Source organism: Panthera uncia, chromosome D1, assembly GCF_023721935.1.
Source record: "Panthera uncia isolate 11264 chromosome D1, Puncia_PCG_1.0, whole genome shotgun sequence".
Classification (NCBI taxonomy): Eukaryota; Metazoa; Chordata; class Mammalia; order Carnivora; family Felidae; genus Panthera; species Panthera uncia.
This window is the reverse complement of record NC_064808.1, coordinates 4,039,251-4,051,373: the sequence shown is the minus strand read 5'-3', so window position 1 is coordinate 4,051,373 and position 12,123 is coordinate 4,039,251. Positions and strand designations below refer to the sequence as shown.

Below are 12,123 nucleotides of genomic sequence, written 5' to 3'. Positions count from 1 at the left end.
ACTTGGGGCACCTGGGTGGCTCAGCTGGTTAAGCATCTGACTTCAGCTCAGGTCATGATCTTGCCTTGCGTTCGTGAGTTGGAGCCCCACGTCAGGCTCTGTGCTGACAGCTCAGAGCCTGGAGTCTCCCCCTCTCTCTGCCCCTCCCCCACTCGCACTCTGCCTCTCTCTCTCTCTCTCTCTCAAAAATAAACATTAAAAAAAAAAAAAAAAACTACCACTACTTACTAATCGGCTGTGTGCACTGGCCGGCTTCTCACACCTTGAAATCAGACTGGACGCCCCCCAGCCTCACTTCCTGGTCCATGGTGGTGACTTTCCCTTCTTATCCCCAAAACCACAGGAAACCCAACGTCTCAGAGATACAACGTGAAGGGAATGTGCGGTGATCTAATGTTGAAGCTGGGAGCCACGTGGATCTATTAGTTCGCTTGGGGTGGAAAAGTACGCAGGATTGCTGCTTCCCTCCAAAATTTAGAAAATGTAAGATATTCTCTGCTTCCTTGTGAGTTTCCTAGGAGCCACTGTGCTGAGGGGTTTCAAACATGTCTCCTTGTTTACCGACGCTGACTTTACCAAGAAGGACTCTGCGGCTCAGATGGGTCAGGCCCTTGCCTGAGGTCACAGAGCCTGGCTCCAAGGCCCCCTAGAGGTTGCTAGATGCAAACTCGAGCGAGGCCAGAGAGAAGAGAGTGGAGGCGTGGTTTATGGTGGTGGGCGTGGGGTGTCTAAGAGAACTGAGGCTGAAGTGGGTGTGGACACGGTCTGGCCTTGGCCTTCAGGGGGTAGAGGGGATGTGGGGGGTGAGGAATGGTGCAGCCACAGCAGAGGATCTGTTGGGGTGCAACCAGGGCTTTATGACCCTCATGTGGCCCCCTTAGCTGTCCTCACCCAGGCGTTCAAAGCCCTTTCCAGTGGGGTCTCAGTCCCTCCCATGGGGGTCGTGGAGAAAGGGGCGCCCTCAGGCTGTAGGGGGTCTGTGGCTCTCATGGGCTCCGCAGCTGAGGCTACAGCAGGGCAGTGGCCAAGTTCACCGGGGCTCAGACAACCATTCTCCCTGCCCAGACCAGCAGGGGCGACCTTGACACGGCTCAGAAGTGGACCTGGCTCCCAAAGGAGTCCCTTGGGGGAGCTGCAGGCAGAAACACCCCAATAGAAAAAGGATGAGGACGGGCGGGAGGGCTGGAGATGCTTATGGAGACTGCAGGAGGGGCGGTGGGAGTTGGACCTTCGGAGTCTGTCGCGCCCTCTAGACCCACGAGGGACCGGCAGCCCCGTCACACTTTCTGCCGCGGTCCCCGCAGGCCAACCGGGCGCTTGTCTCTCCCGGGTGGACACGGTGGGACCTGGAAAAACAGGTGGGTGTGGGGAGGGGCGGGGCTTCCAGGAGGGAGGCAGGGCGGATGGGCGGGGATTAGGGGGCCCGCCCCCTCGGCGGGGGTCAAGGGGTCGAAGATCTTGCCCCAGGAGGGTCAGCCGGGCACCCGTCCCGGGCGCCCTCCTTACCCCCGCAGCTCGAGACTTCCCGGTCAGGACAATACAAAACCTCTTTATTTCTCATTTTCTATAAAAAGTCGTGTCTCTTCACGGACCACGGGGGTATGATGTGCAAAGCGCGCGGTGCACTGGGCGGAGCCCCGCAGCCGAGAGCGGAGCTGGGGCGGGACTGGGGGCGGTGGCGGCAGGAGGACCCCGCCCCTTCTGGGGCCCGGGGAGGGGTCGTGGAGGGCGGCCCCGGAGGTGGGGGGGTCGGCTGTGCCGTCCGTCTCTCCAACCCAGGGGTCTCAAAGCTCCGTCTCGTCCAAGAGGGGCTGCGGGACGGGCCCCCGCTGCAGGTGGCCCGGGGGCTCCGGACGGCCGTTCCCGAACACGGGGCTGGGGGCCAAGGTCCTTCCTGAAGGAGGCGCAGTCACGGGGGCCCCGACCTGAGACGCGGTAAACCGAGGCCGGCGAGCAGGCTGGGCCCCTCACTGCTCCTCGGGCCCGTCGCCTCCCAGGGCCTGTTCGTAGGGGCAGGGCCGGCGGCAGAGGCCGGTCGGCTCCGGGCCAGGCCGGGGACCCGCGGGCGGCGCCTCCTCCTCCACGCCGTCCCCCGGGCCGCCGCCGCTGCCGCCTCCGCCGCCGCGCTCGCCCTCCGCGTCGCTCTCGTCCGAGTTGTCCTCCTCCAGGTACCGGTAGCCGCGCACCTTGTGCTGGGGCCGCGGGATGCGGGGCTGACGCGGGACCACACCCCGCCGCAGCTTCTGCTCCATCCACAGGTACGAGGCCGCGGCCGCCACCAGCGTCAGCAGCAACACGGCCAGCTTAGCCTGTGCGCACGAAGAGGGATGCTGGGGACCCGCGGGTCACCGCCCCCGCGCCTTCCCCGCTTAGCCCCTCGCGGGACAGGCGCGCTCGCGTCCCGCATCTCACTGCACAGCTGCCCAAGCCACCTTAGCTTCCTGAGCACCCTGCCGCGGGCGAGGCTCAGACCCCAGCTCTGCCCCTCCCTGGGGCTTAGACTCCTGTGTCCCTTAGCGCAGGCACCCTTGTAAGAAATGCCTCTCAGACGTTTCTGGCTGTAGCCCACCGCCAAACGTAGTTCCCCATCATAACAGTCCATACACACATATAAGCAGCACATCCTGCTCTCATGTCTTCTATTTCATTTTTTCAAATGTTGGGTCTAGACCTGCTAAACTGACCCACCAGTAGGTGGGAGCAGAGCACGAGGAACCCGGCTCCCCGCAGGCCAATGAAGGGAAGACCCTCCCCGCCCAGCTCAGAGCTGACGTCCTGTGAACAGATCATCAAACTACCCGCAGGTGTCTGGGATGAACACCCAAGGAAAGAGAAACTGTGAACCCCTTCAGAGACAGGTAAACTGAGGCCCAGGGGAGGTGAGGCAGTAAGCGGGTCCTGGGTTTGGAGTGGGCTTGACCCGGCCCTTGGGGAGTAGTGCCTTTTGGGGGGCTGTGAGGCTAGGGTGGGCACTCAGAAAGTATCTGCCTGGGTGCTGGCATGAGGGGTCCTAACGCCCCCAGAGACCCTCCTCCTACCACACTCAGGCTCACCTTCATGGGCAGGCTTGAGCCCAGGTACACTGTGAAGATGGCCACTGCCTGCCACCAGTGGTAGATGGTGAAGACGAAGTCTTGCCTTTCTTTGTCCTCGTAGAGGATTCCCAAGAGTGCTGCAGGTGGGCAGGACAGGGCAGGAAGGGGAGAGGGGTCAACAGGGACCAGAATGGCTGATCTCCCACTTGTGACCCCCTCAGAGCCAGCACTCGGTTAGTGTCAGCCCTTGGCCTTGGAGCTCCTGGAAAGCCCTTTGAGCCGGTCCTGGCCTGCCCCCTGGTGGAAGCCCCGTTATTACGCTGCCTGGGGAGCTGAGCAGAGGCAGGAACAGGTGAACTTTGCAAGGGGGTACAGTGTGGGCCTCACTCTGGAGCACATGTGTGGTCTCAAAAGCGGAAAACTCTATATGCCGTCATATCCTGTCATCTCTCGGACCCCAGGTGCACAACGCCAGGCCTTTGGAGGCTGTTTCTCCTCACCCTGGGCTCAGGGAGGGCAAACCGCTTGCAGCAACAAGCTTTCTGCAAAGCAAACCTGAAACGGGGAGGTTTGAACTTCCCCTGGGCTGGGAACAAAGACCACCGGACAGGGAGTCAGGAGACTCAGGACTGTGAAGTGGAGAGACTTAGTACAGAGATGAGGATTCAAATGTTGGCTCTATGGGGTAGTCTCAGCGTAAGTTAACTCCCCATGGCCAGTTTTCCCAAATGTAAATGAGATGATGCATATTATATGTCGTGTTCTGAGGTTTTAATGTGAGAGCGCCCACAGAGCACCTAGCAAATCGTACCCTCACCTGCCACTCAGGACATTAACTTCCCTGCCCTAAGGCCTTGCAGCGTGACCGCTCCCCCCAGGGCTACTGTGGAGGGACAGGGAGCCACCACCCCCCCACCCCCCACCCAGGGTTCACAAGGAGGAGGCAGGAAGCAGAACTGGGCAGGCAGAAGGGGATTCCAGGACCAGGTCCTAATCCAGACCTGGTACCAACACCGGATGCTGCCCAGATCTGGCGGCCTCAGAGCAACAGCCAAGAGAGTGTGGCCCAGAATGTGGGGCTCCATGCCCTATGACAGATGCGGATACCTGACTGTCTGATGGCGGGTGCAGGGGTCACCTGAGCCAGCCCCCGCCCTGCCCACAACAGGCATGACCTCCACCACATCACGCCCCCAGGGTGATGTTCAAAACTGTTAACAGCACTGGCCCATCACAGCGGATGCTGATGTGAAAGATCCAAATAACCGCACCTTAGGTCTTCAGGCCACACCCTGTCCCCCCCGCACCTGTGTGTACTGACTGCATGTCACGGGCATATGCCTACCTGGGGGCAGCGAGCATCACACAGCTGAACTCTGACCCACCCACCCCCACTTTTCTGCCAACAGAGTTCCACTCCCCGGGGCCCCCACCCCAGCAGCCCAGACTCAGGGCCCGGACTCTGCTACTCTGCAGACCGGCGTTGGGGCTTCATGCCTGCTCCCAGCTCTTCTCCATAAAAAGGTCATATGTGCGCCTGCACCCTGGAGCGCGTACAGGGCCACCTGCTGCTTCCCAGGCTCCCTAGAGCACGGACTGGCAATCTGCTCCCAGTGTCAGGGTGGGCCCTGTCCTCTGGTTGGAAAGCAAAGTATCCCAGGTGTGGTTTTCCACACTGTCGCTCAGAGGTGCCCACAGAGCCCTGTACCTACTCCGTGTAGCCACAAGATCTCACGCTAACAGCCCCCACCCCCAGTGGCCACAGGGCCCCAAGCCCACCCTGGGGTGTCGACAGGATGTCCATGGCGTGCAACTCCCATACCTGCCCCTGGTGCGTCCACAGCCCTCCTCATCTGTCCCTGCAGCCCATGGAACTTCCTCCCACTCCTGGGAGTGTCCACAGGGATGCTCGCCCACCTCCACCATAACAGACCCCTAGTGTATCCATGGGACCCCATGTCTGTCCCTGGGATCTCTGTGTTCCTCCCCAACCACCCCGAGGTAGTCACAGGGTCCCCTGCCCAGCCATCCCAGTGCCCATGGCTATACTCACTGCTGAGCCCAGTCTTATTCAGGGCACTGCCCACACCCCAGAGGACAGCTGCTACGTAGAGGATCCAAATGTGTCGCAGGACCCGAGGTGTGGGGGCCCAGAAGAAGAGGCTGAGAGTGAGCAGCAGGTGCACTCCAGCCCCAGCCACCAGGGGCACCGGGCGCGGCAGCCACAGTCCCAGCAGGCCTAGGAGCGAGGCAGCGGAGGCGCCCAGACTATAAGCCACGAGGAGGTGGGCCAGGCGTTCCAGCCCCACGGAGCACACACCATAGCCCTGGGGGGACAGGAGTGAGTGTCAGAGGTCAGCTGGCCCAGGCTCTGGCCCTCCCTACCTGAGGTCTTCAGGCCACACCCTGTCCCTTCTGGACCAAGTCAGGGCTAACTCCTGGGAAGTTCATGGGGAGCTTCTGAAGGCACAGACAGGGGAGAAGGCTTGAACAATGTCCTCAGATACCAAGGCTGTACCCCACATGGAACTATACACTTTATGGGCGTTATTCTGTCTCAACCATGTAACAGCTCTGGGAGCAAGCATGGTTATTAGAATCACTTCACAGATAAAGGAAATTGAGGCCCAGAGAGGTTAAAATAACATGCCTAAGGCAGTGGGGGAATGGCGGAAGGGAGGGAAGAAAGGAAGGGGGGTGTCTGGGACGCACCTGTGCATACTTATACATGTATTCAAAACCTTTAGCCGAAATACATATTTAACCTGAAGTTCTGTATATTATCTGACAACGCTATGCAGGGGGGTACTTACCAGGGTGAGACCGGTGCAGGCAAAGAGGACCTCGAAGCCGCTGTAGATAAAGAAGGGCACGAGGTGCCGCAGGCGGAAGTCGCGCACGTGCTTGAAGGGCAGCTGGAAGATGTTACCCCAGCCCACGCTGCGCAGGTCGATCTCCTCAGTGGGCCGGTAGGCGGCGCCGCACAGGCCCAGAACCTGCGGACCCGCGGGCTGAGGGGGCGGGCTGCCAGGCACTCAGGCCTCAGGCCCGGCCCCTAGACACACCCACAGACCTCAGCCCCGCCTCCTAGCCCCATGCCCCGCCCCCAGGCACATCCACAGACCTTGGCCTCACCTCCGGGCTCCGCCCCTAAACACACCCATAGATTTCAACCCTGCTTCTCAACCCTGGGCCCTGCCCTTAGACTCACCACAGACTTTAATCCCGCCTCCCAGCCCCCGGGCCCCGCCCCTAGACACACCCGCAGACCTAAGCTCCACCCCTCAGCCTTTGGCCCTGCCCGCAGGCTCCCCGGTAGACCTCGGCCCCGCCTCCCAGCCCGGAGCCCCGCCCCTAGACACACCCACAGACCTACAGACCTCAGCCCAGCCTCTCAGCCTCGGGTCCTGCCCCCAGCTTCACCCATAGACCTCGGCCTTGTCTCCCAGCCCCGCCTCCAGGAAGAAGCCACGCCCCCGCCACGCCCCCTGCACCTTAGTCCTACCTCTCGGGTTCTGCCTCCAGCCCAGTCCTCTAGGACCCCGTCTCCAGCTCCACCCCAGACCAGGCTTGGTCCCCCTTTCCTCGTTCTCTGGGATTCCAACTCCAGGTTCATTCCCAAACCTCTAGCCTGGCTCCTAGGTTCAGGCTTCCTCCCCAGGATTCAGACCCGGCTCCCACCTCAGACCAGGACATTGCCCGGGCTGCCTGCCAGCAACGCGCCCAGATGGCACCCGTTTCTCCCCGCCTCAGTCCCCAGACTTTATTGACTCCGCCGCCACCCCATCCAAGGCCGCACCAGCAACATGGCCAGGAAGGCCACTGCCATGAGCACGCTCTCCACCACAATGAGGTTTCGGCTCCGTGGTAACGTCTTCAGAACTGTCTTGTTGAAGCCACTGAGGATGCCCTGGCTGTTAGTACCTGAAGAGTGGGACACAGGGAGTAGAGCACACTGTCAAGTCAACCACAAAGAAATGGAGCAAGGAGGGAGGGTGCAGGGGAGAGTCAGAGGTGGTGGGTGAGGACAGTGCTTGCAAAGGCAAGGTTCATTTGGGGAGCAGCTTGGAGGAGAGGGCCACTGGGGCTGGAGGGGCCACAGGGAGAGGAACACCTAGCCCCCCTTCCTGCCCTAGTGCCTGGAGGCTGGAGGTGGGGACCAGTCCATCCCCCAACTGCATACATTCACCCTGCAGTGATTGAGCTCTGAGGATATCTGTGGCTCAGCCCAGATGGCATCTCCTCCGGGCAGCCTTCCCTGATGCACCCTGTCCCCACCAGGCTGGGTCAGATGTCCTGACTGCATACTCCTACAGGGTCCTTTGCCTTGCCCGTAAGAGGTGTGGGCCACCAGGCTCTCAGCCCTGGACCTGTGGGCAAGGGCATCCTCTCTGGGCACTCTCAAGAGCCCCGTATCTGCTGGATGACTCAATGCGGGAGGGGAACAGGCCTGGGGGTCCCACCCCATGCAGACTAACCGCAGCTCTGCACGTTGTAGAGTGTGTGGTTCAGGTCATACAGGTAGTGGTTCAGGAAGTAGATCATGGGCAGCTGGGCACAGGCGAAGCTCAGCTGTGGGCAGGAGGGCAGCTTGGGCTGGGCTCAGAAGCAGGCACGGGGCACAGGCATGGTCTGAAAGGGGTCTGGGCACAGCCTTGGCCGAAGAGGAGCCCTCCCCCCCGGCTCTGGGGGCGGCCTGGTGGCAGGAGGGAGTGCCCGGCGCAGGAGGACTTTCTCCTCGACAAGGAGAGGAGGAGGTCGGTCACCAGAGGTCGGTAAGCAGAGGGTGGCTCAAGAAAGGGCAGTGGGACTGGAGGGTTGAGAAGACTGTGGGATGGGCTCCAACGTGTGGGTCCTGGGCTTGCAACACCCTCCCCGCATGGCGCCAACGTGGAGCTGACTCACATGGAAGAAGCTATAGAAGATCGCTTGGAAGACCAGGAGGTATGGCGCGTGGGAGCCCCGCGGCGGGCGCTTCTGGGGGCCCTGATCATCCTGCTCCTTATAATGCGAGTACTCGTAGTACTTCTGAGCCATCCTGGACCACAAAGGAGAGAAAGCTTCCCCCAGTCCAACCTCTACCCGGTGCCTCTGCTTCCTGCACGCAGGGCTACGGGCTGCGTCTCACGGACGGGGAAACTGAGACCCGAAAGGCAGAGCGAGCTCCGCCAGCTGAGGTTGGCAGTGCGGCAGAGACACAGCCAGGTCTCCAGCCTCCCGCCCTGCGGCCCCCCAGGCTCACCTGGTGATGTAGTTGCCCATGGAGGCCCAAAGAGGCACAATGGCCATGCCCAAGGCCACAGCCGAGGGCACGAGTGTGTAGTAGCGTTCCCAGTAGTTGGTGGAGACAAAGAGGGCATAGATGCCCACAGCCAGGAACATCATCCACTTGGTGCCAAAAAACCTGCGGGCAGTAGGAGGGATGCTGGCACCGCGAGCCTGCCCAGACCACTGGGGCCTGAGACCAGAGGGGCCACAGGCCCGGGTGCCGGCTCGCCAACCAGGCGGTGCGAGACGGGGAGTAATCCCTGGCCTTGGAGTCAGGGGCTCTAAGAGTAGCAGAGACAGGGACTTGCTGGTGGTCTCAGTCCCAGGTCCCCACAATCAGTTTCCACAGCTTAAGGGGGAGCACAGAGCCCAAACCACAAGCTTCTCGTGGCCACTGCAAGGATGGGGGGAGAAGGGGCGGTGTCACCGGTCAGTGGCCTGCGTGCACATCCAGCCCTCATTTGTGTTCCGGGCTGGCTCGCGAATCCCCCTTCTCCATCCAAGCTCACGTGCTGTGGCTTCGGGGCCCAGGGACGCAAGTCAAACTGGGTCGAGGAAACTTAGGACCAGAGAGAGGTCCTGGCAGGACCAACATCCCTTCCTCCCTGCCCATCGCTCTTGCCGTCCACTGTGGTCATTTGGGAAGCTCCGTCCTCACTGGCTTCTAGGACAACAGGCTTGCTGACTCTGAGAAAATGCCACACTGGGCTTAAAGGTGGTTGACCACTGACCGGATAAGGGCCCGCTCAGGGCACGGAGGCTAGTCAGGCTAAAAACCACTGCCAGGAGCTTTGGGGTGTTTTTGAGTTATTTGTGCTCATTAGTTCCTTTCCTTGCTTTGGCTTCCAGGAAGCTCAAAGCCAAATGACTCTGATTTTCCGATCACAATTACTTTCTCTATTACAGGGCCCCAGTTCTTTTATTATCCTTATTTTGCCATATAAACAATAGACAGGCAGCCCACTCTGATCTATGGGGGGGGGGGGGCAAGTCACATTTTGATGGAGTAAATGAGCAAAAAGTAAAAATATCAGCACTCATTGCTGGTGAGGCTGTGGTTTAAAAAAATGATGCGCACAGCCCAAGGTCATGCAAATGGGCACAGCCCTCTAGGAAATCAGCCTGATAGTTTGGGCAAGGGGCAAGCTTAGGGCGAGGGAGTCAAACTTTCCGACTGCCAGGTGCTACCGGTGGGACCTGGGCAAGCCGTTGAATGTCTCATTTTCTCCTCGTCTCTTAGATCTCCCTGGGATCCTAGGGAATGAGGTAACGCTCAGAAAGGGCCCAGCACATGGGAAATAGAGAATTAGCTGTTATTAGCAACAGTGGTATGTTTTCAGAGCCATAGTCTTTCTCTGATCTGGTAAAGGTACCGCTAGAAATTTATTGTAGAATTTTTTTTTTTTAATTTTAAGAAGGAAAGAGCTATAAGCATAAAGTGAATATGCAAAAAAAAAAAAAAAAGCAAAAGGAGGGGGGCTGAATGTCCAACTCTAAGCCATGGTTGGGTGCCCCCATCTCTGCAGAAGATTCTACCGTCACAGACTCCTCAATGTGAAAACTGAGGAGAAGGCCACGTGCAGTGAAAAGAAAGCAAGCAAACGTGAATTCGGCACACGCTCTTGTGACAAGGACGTAAACGTTTATCCCTGCATGCTGCTGGGACAACAAAGTCAGCTGATTTACTGGAGGGCTTGGGAGGGTTTTCTTTTTTCTGATTTCAGTTAGGATCCTAATGGTCTTTGTACGATGATGTTAAAGGAGTTTGGGGTTTGGGGTTTTTTGTTTTTGTTTGTTTGTTTGTTTGTTTGTTTGTTTTAAGATAGAGGAACTAAAACCCATCTAATTGGTCTGCTAGTCTCTGGGTCTCATCTGAGCGGAGACCCGCCTCCTGGTGGGGAGGGTGCATGTGGAGGGGGGTTTTGCACTGGCCAGAAGGCTGGACCAGATGCTTCCAAGGCTCAGGTCCAGGGTAGACCGTCTGGGGCTCCTGCCGGGCCATGTCTTCCCTCAATACCGGCCATGGGGCTGATCAGGCCGGGCTTGGTTGCCTGGGCGTTAGGGCTGATCAGATCCTCTCCAGAGATTCCACAGCCCTGGTCTTGGAAAGGTCCCTGTAGCTCCAAACCACGGAGGAGGGCACAAAGACAATGCCATGTGGGGCACAGGCAAGGTGAGGGAAGGGGCAGGAGTGGATTTCGGTTGTGGGAAATGTGCCCTGGGGTCAAGTTCCTGCTCCCTTCCCTAAACCTGGGTCCTCCCCTCTCTCTCGCCCCTCCAGGTAGGCAAGGCGCCTCCCCAGCTCCCCACCCCCAAGAACACCGGGGCAGGGGGAGACCCCATGGGCCAAGAGCCCTTGCACCCTTCAGTATCTGACTGACAGTCCAGCCCTGTTGGGGACAGCAGCAACGCACCTGATAAGCACAGGTGTGTAGAGCAAAGCGGCGATGGGCGTCACGTTGATGCCCATCAGCATCTTGCTGTCGATGTCGGGCAGCCCCATGTTGCCATACTTCACCTCGCGGTAGGTCTCATCGTAGTGCAGGATCAGCTGCATCTGCAGGAGGCCTGGGGGGCAGGGGGCGGGCACAGAGGGGGCAGCCTAACTCCCGCCGCAACGGAACAGAGGCCGGCGCGCGAGCTTGGAGGGAGCGCCAGTCCCCGATTCCAACGCCCATGAGGACCGAGAGGGATGCCCAGGCTGGGCCAAGCGTCCTGACAGCCCGTGGCAGCGTCGGCCACTTGAATCCAGACCCTCCCCGCACCGCCCCCCCCCCTTCCCCCATACACACGTCCAGCGCTCCAGATCTGGAAGGCGGCAGACCCGCCCAGGGCGCCCAGACCCTGGCCACGCGCTCCCGAAGGTGCTGCCTGGGAATCCAGAACACTGCACCTGACCCCACCTCCATGTGGTGAGGCCACAGCTGCGGCAGCTGCGAGCGCGGCAGGGGAGGAAGTGAAAGAGGAAGGGAAGCCAAGCCAACCGGCCCCTAAGGTTTCTCTTTCCCTGACCGGGGCTGGGAAGGGAGGCCGCGGGGAAGCCGCGGGGTCTGGCGCTGCGGGCCGCCTACCCAGGTAGACGGCGTAGGTGAGCATGCCGCCCGCGCTGGCCGCCAGCACGTTCTTGAGCACGCCGAGGCGCTTGCGGCGGTAGTAGCGGCGCTCCTCCTCCTCCTCGTTGTAGTTGGGGTACGCGCCCACCAGCTCGTCCAGCTGCGGGGCACGCACGGCGTGCACGTCGCACCCGGGCTGGGGGCCCCGGGGGTCGCATCGCACCGCCCCACTCCCGGGACCCGCTGCCACGGCCCGACCCGGGGGCGGCGCCTCCCCCCCTCCCCCACGCCGGGGAGACACCCCCCGCCCCGCGCTCCCGGTCCTCGCACCCCCCCTCTCACAGACCCGTCCCCGCTCACCGGAGCCCCCGGCCCGTCGGGGACCCCGAGCCGGTCCTCGTCGCCCTGCGGCCCCGCGGCCCCCGCCACGCGGTAGAGCGGCGGCACCGCCTCCATGGCCGGACCCCGAGGGAGCACTGGCGGCGGCCGCCTGGGGTGCACGGGCGGCGGGCGGGATACTTCCTCCAGGCGGCGGGCCCCGCCCCCGCCCCGCCCCCGCCCCGCCCCGCGGGTCGCCGGCTCGCGAGGGGCGGGGCCTAAGGTGTCCGCGAACGCGGGGGCGGGGCGGGGGCGGGGCGGAGGGGCGTGGCCGGTGTCCCCGGGCCGCCGGGACCTGGCCTCTGAGACGCGAGGAGCAAGTTGGACTCTTCGCTCAGCCACTTCCTGGCTTGGTAGCTTTGGGAGTCAACTCCACTTCTCTGGGTCTC

The 12,123-nt window shown here is 61.1% G+C and overlaps 1 protein-coding gene across 1 annotated transcript; it reads right to left on the bottom strand.

Annotated features, from left to right (window-relative positions):
* Nucleotides 1-1,528: 1,528 nt before the first annotated feature.
* On the bottom strand, nt 1,529-11,877 carry UNC93B1 (unc-93 homolog B1, TLR signaling regulator). The gene is made up of 11 exons (XM_049642265.1): nt 11,717-11,877; nt 11,375-11,516; nt 10,718-10,871; nt 8,278-8,439; nt 7,941-8,073; nt 7,514-7,607; nt 6,835-6,959; nt 5,849-6,031; nt 5,089-5,362; nt 3,054-3,172; nt 1,529-2,309 (listed from the first exon to the last, which is right to left on the bottom strand). Exons 1-11 carry the CDS (start codon nt 11,810-11,812, stop codon nt 1,968-1,970), a joined length of 1,824 nt encoding a protein of 607 aa, XP_049498222.1. The 5' UTR covers nt 11,813-11,877; the 3' UTR covers nt 1,529-1,967.
* Nucleotides 11,878-12,123: the final 246 nt, after the last annotated feature.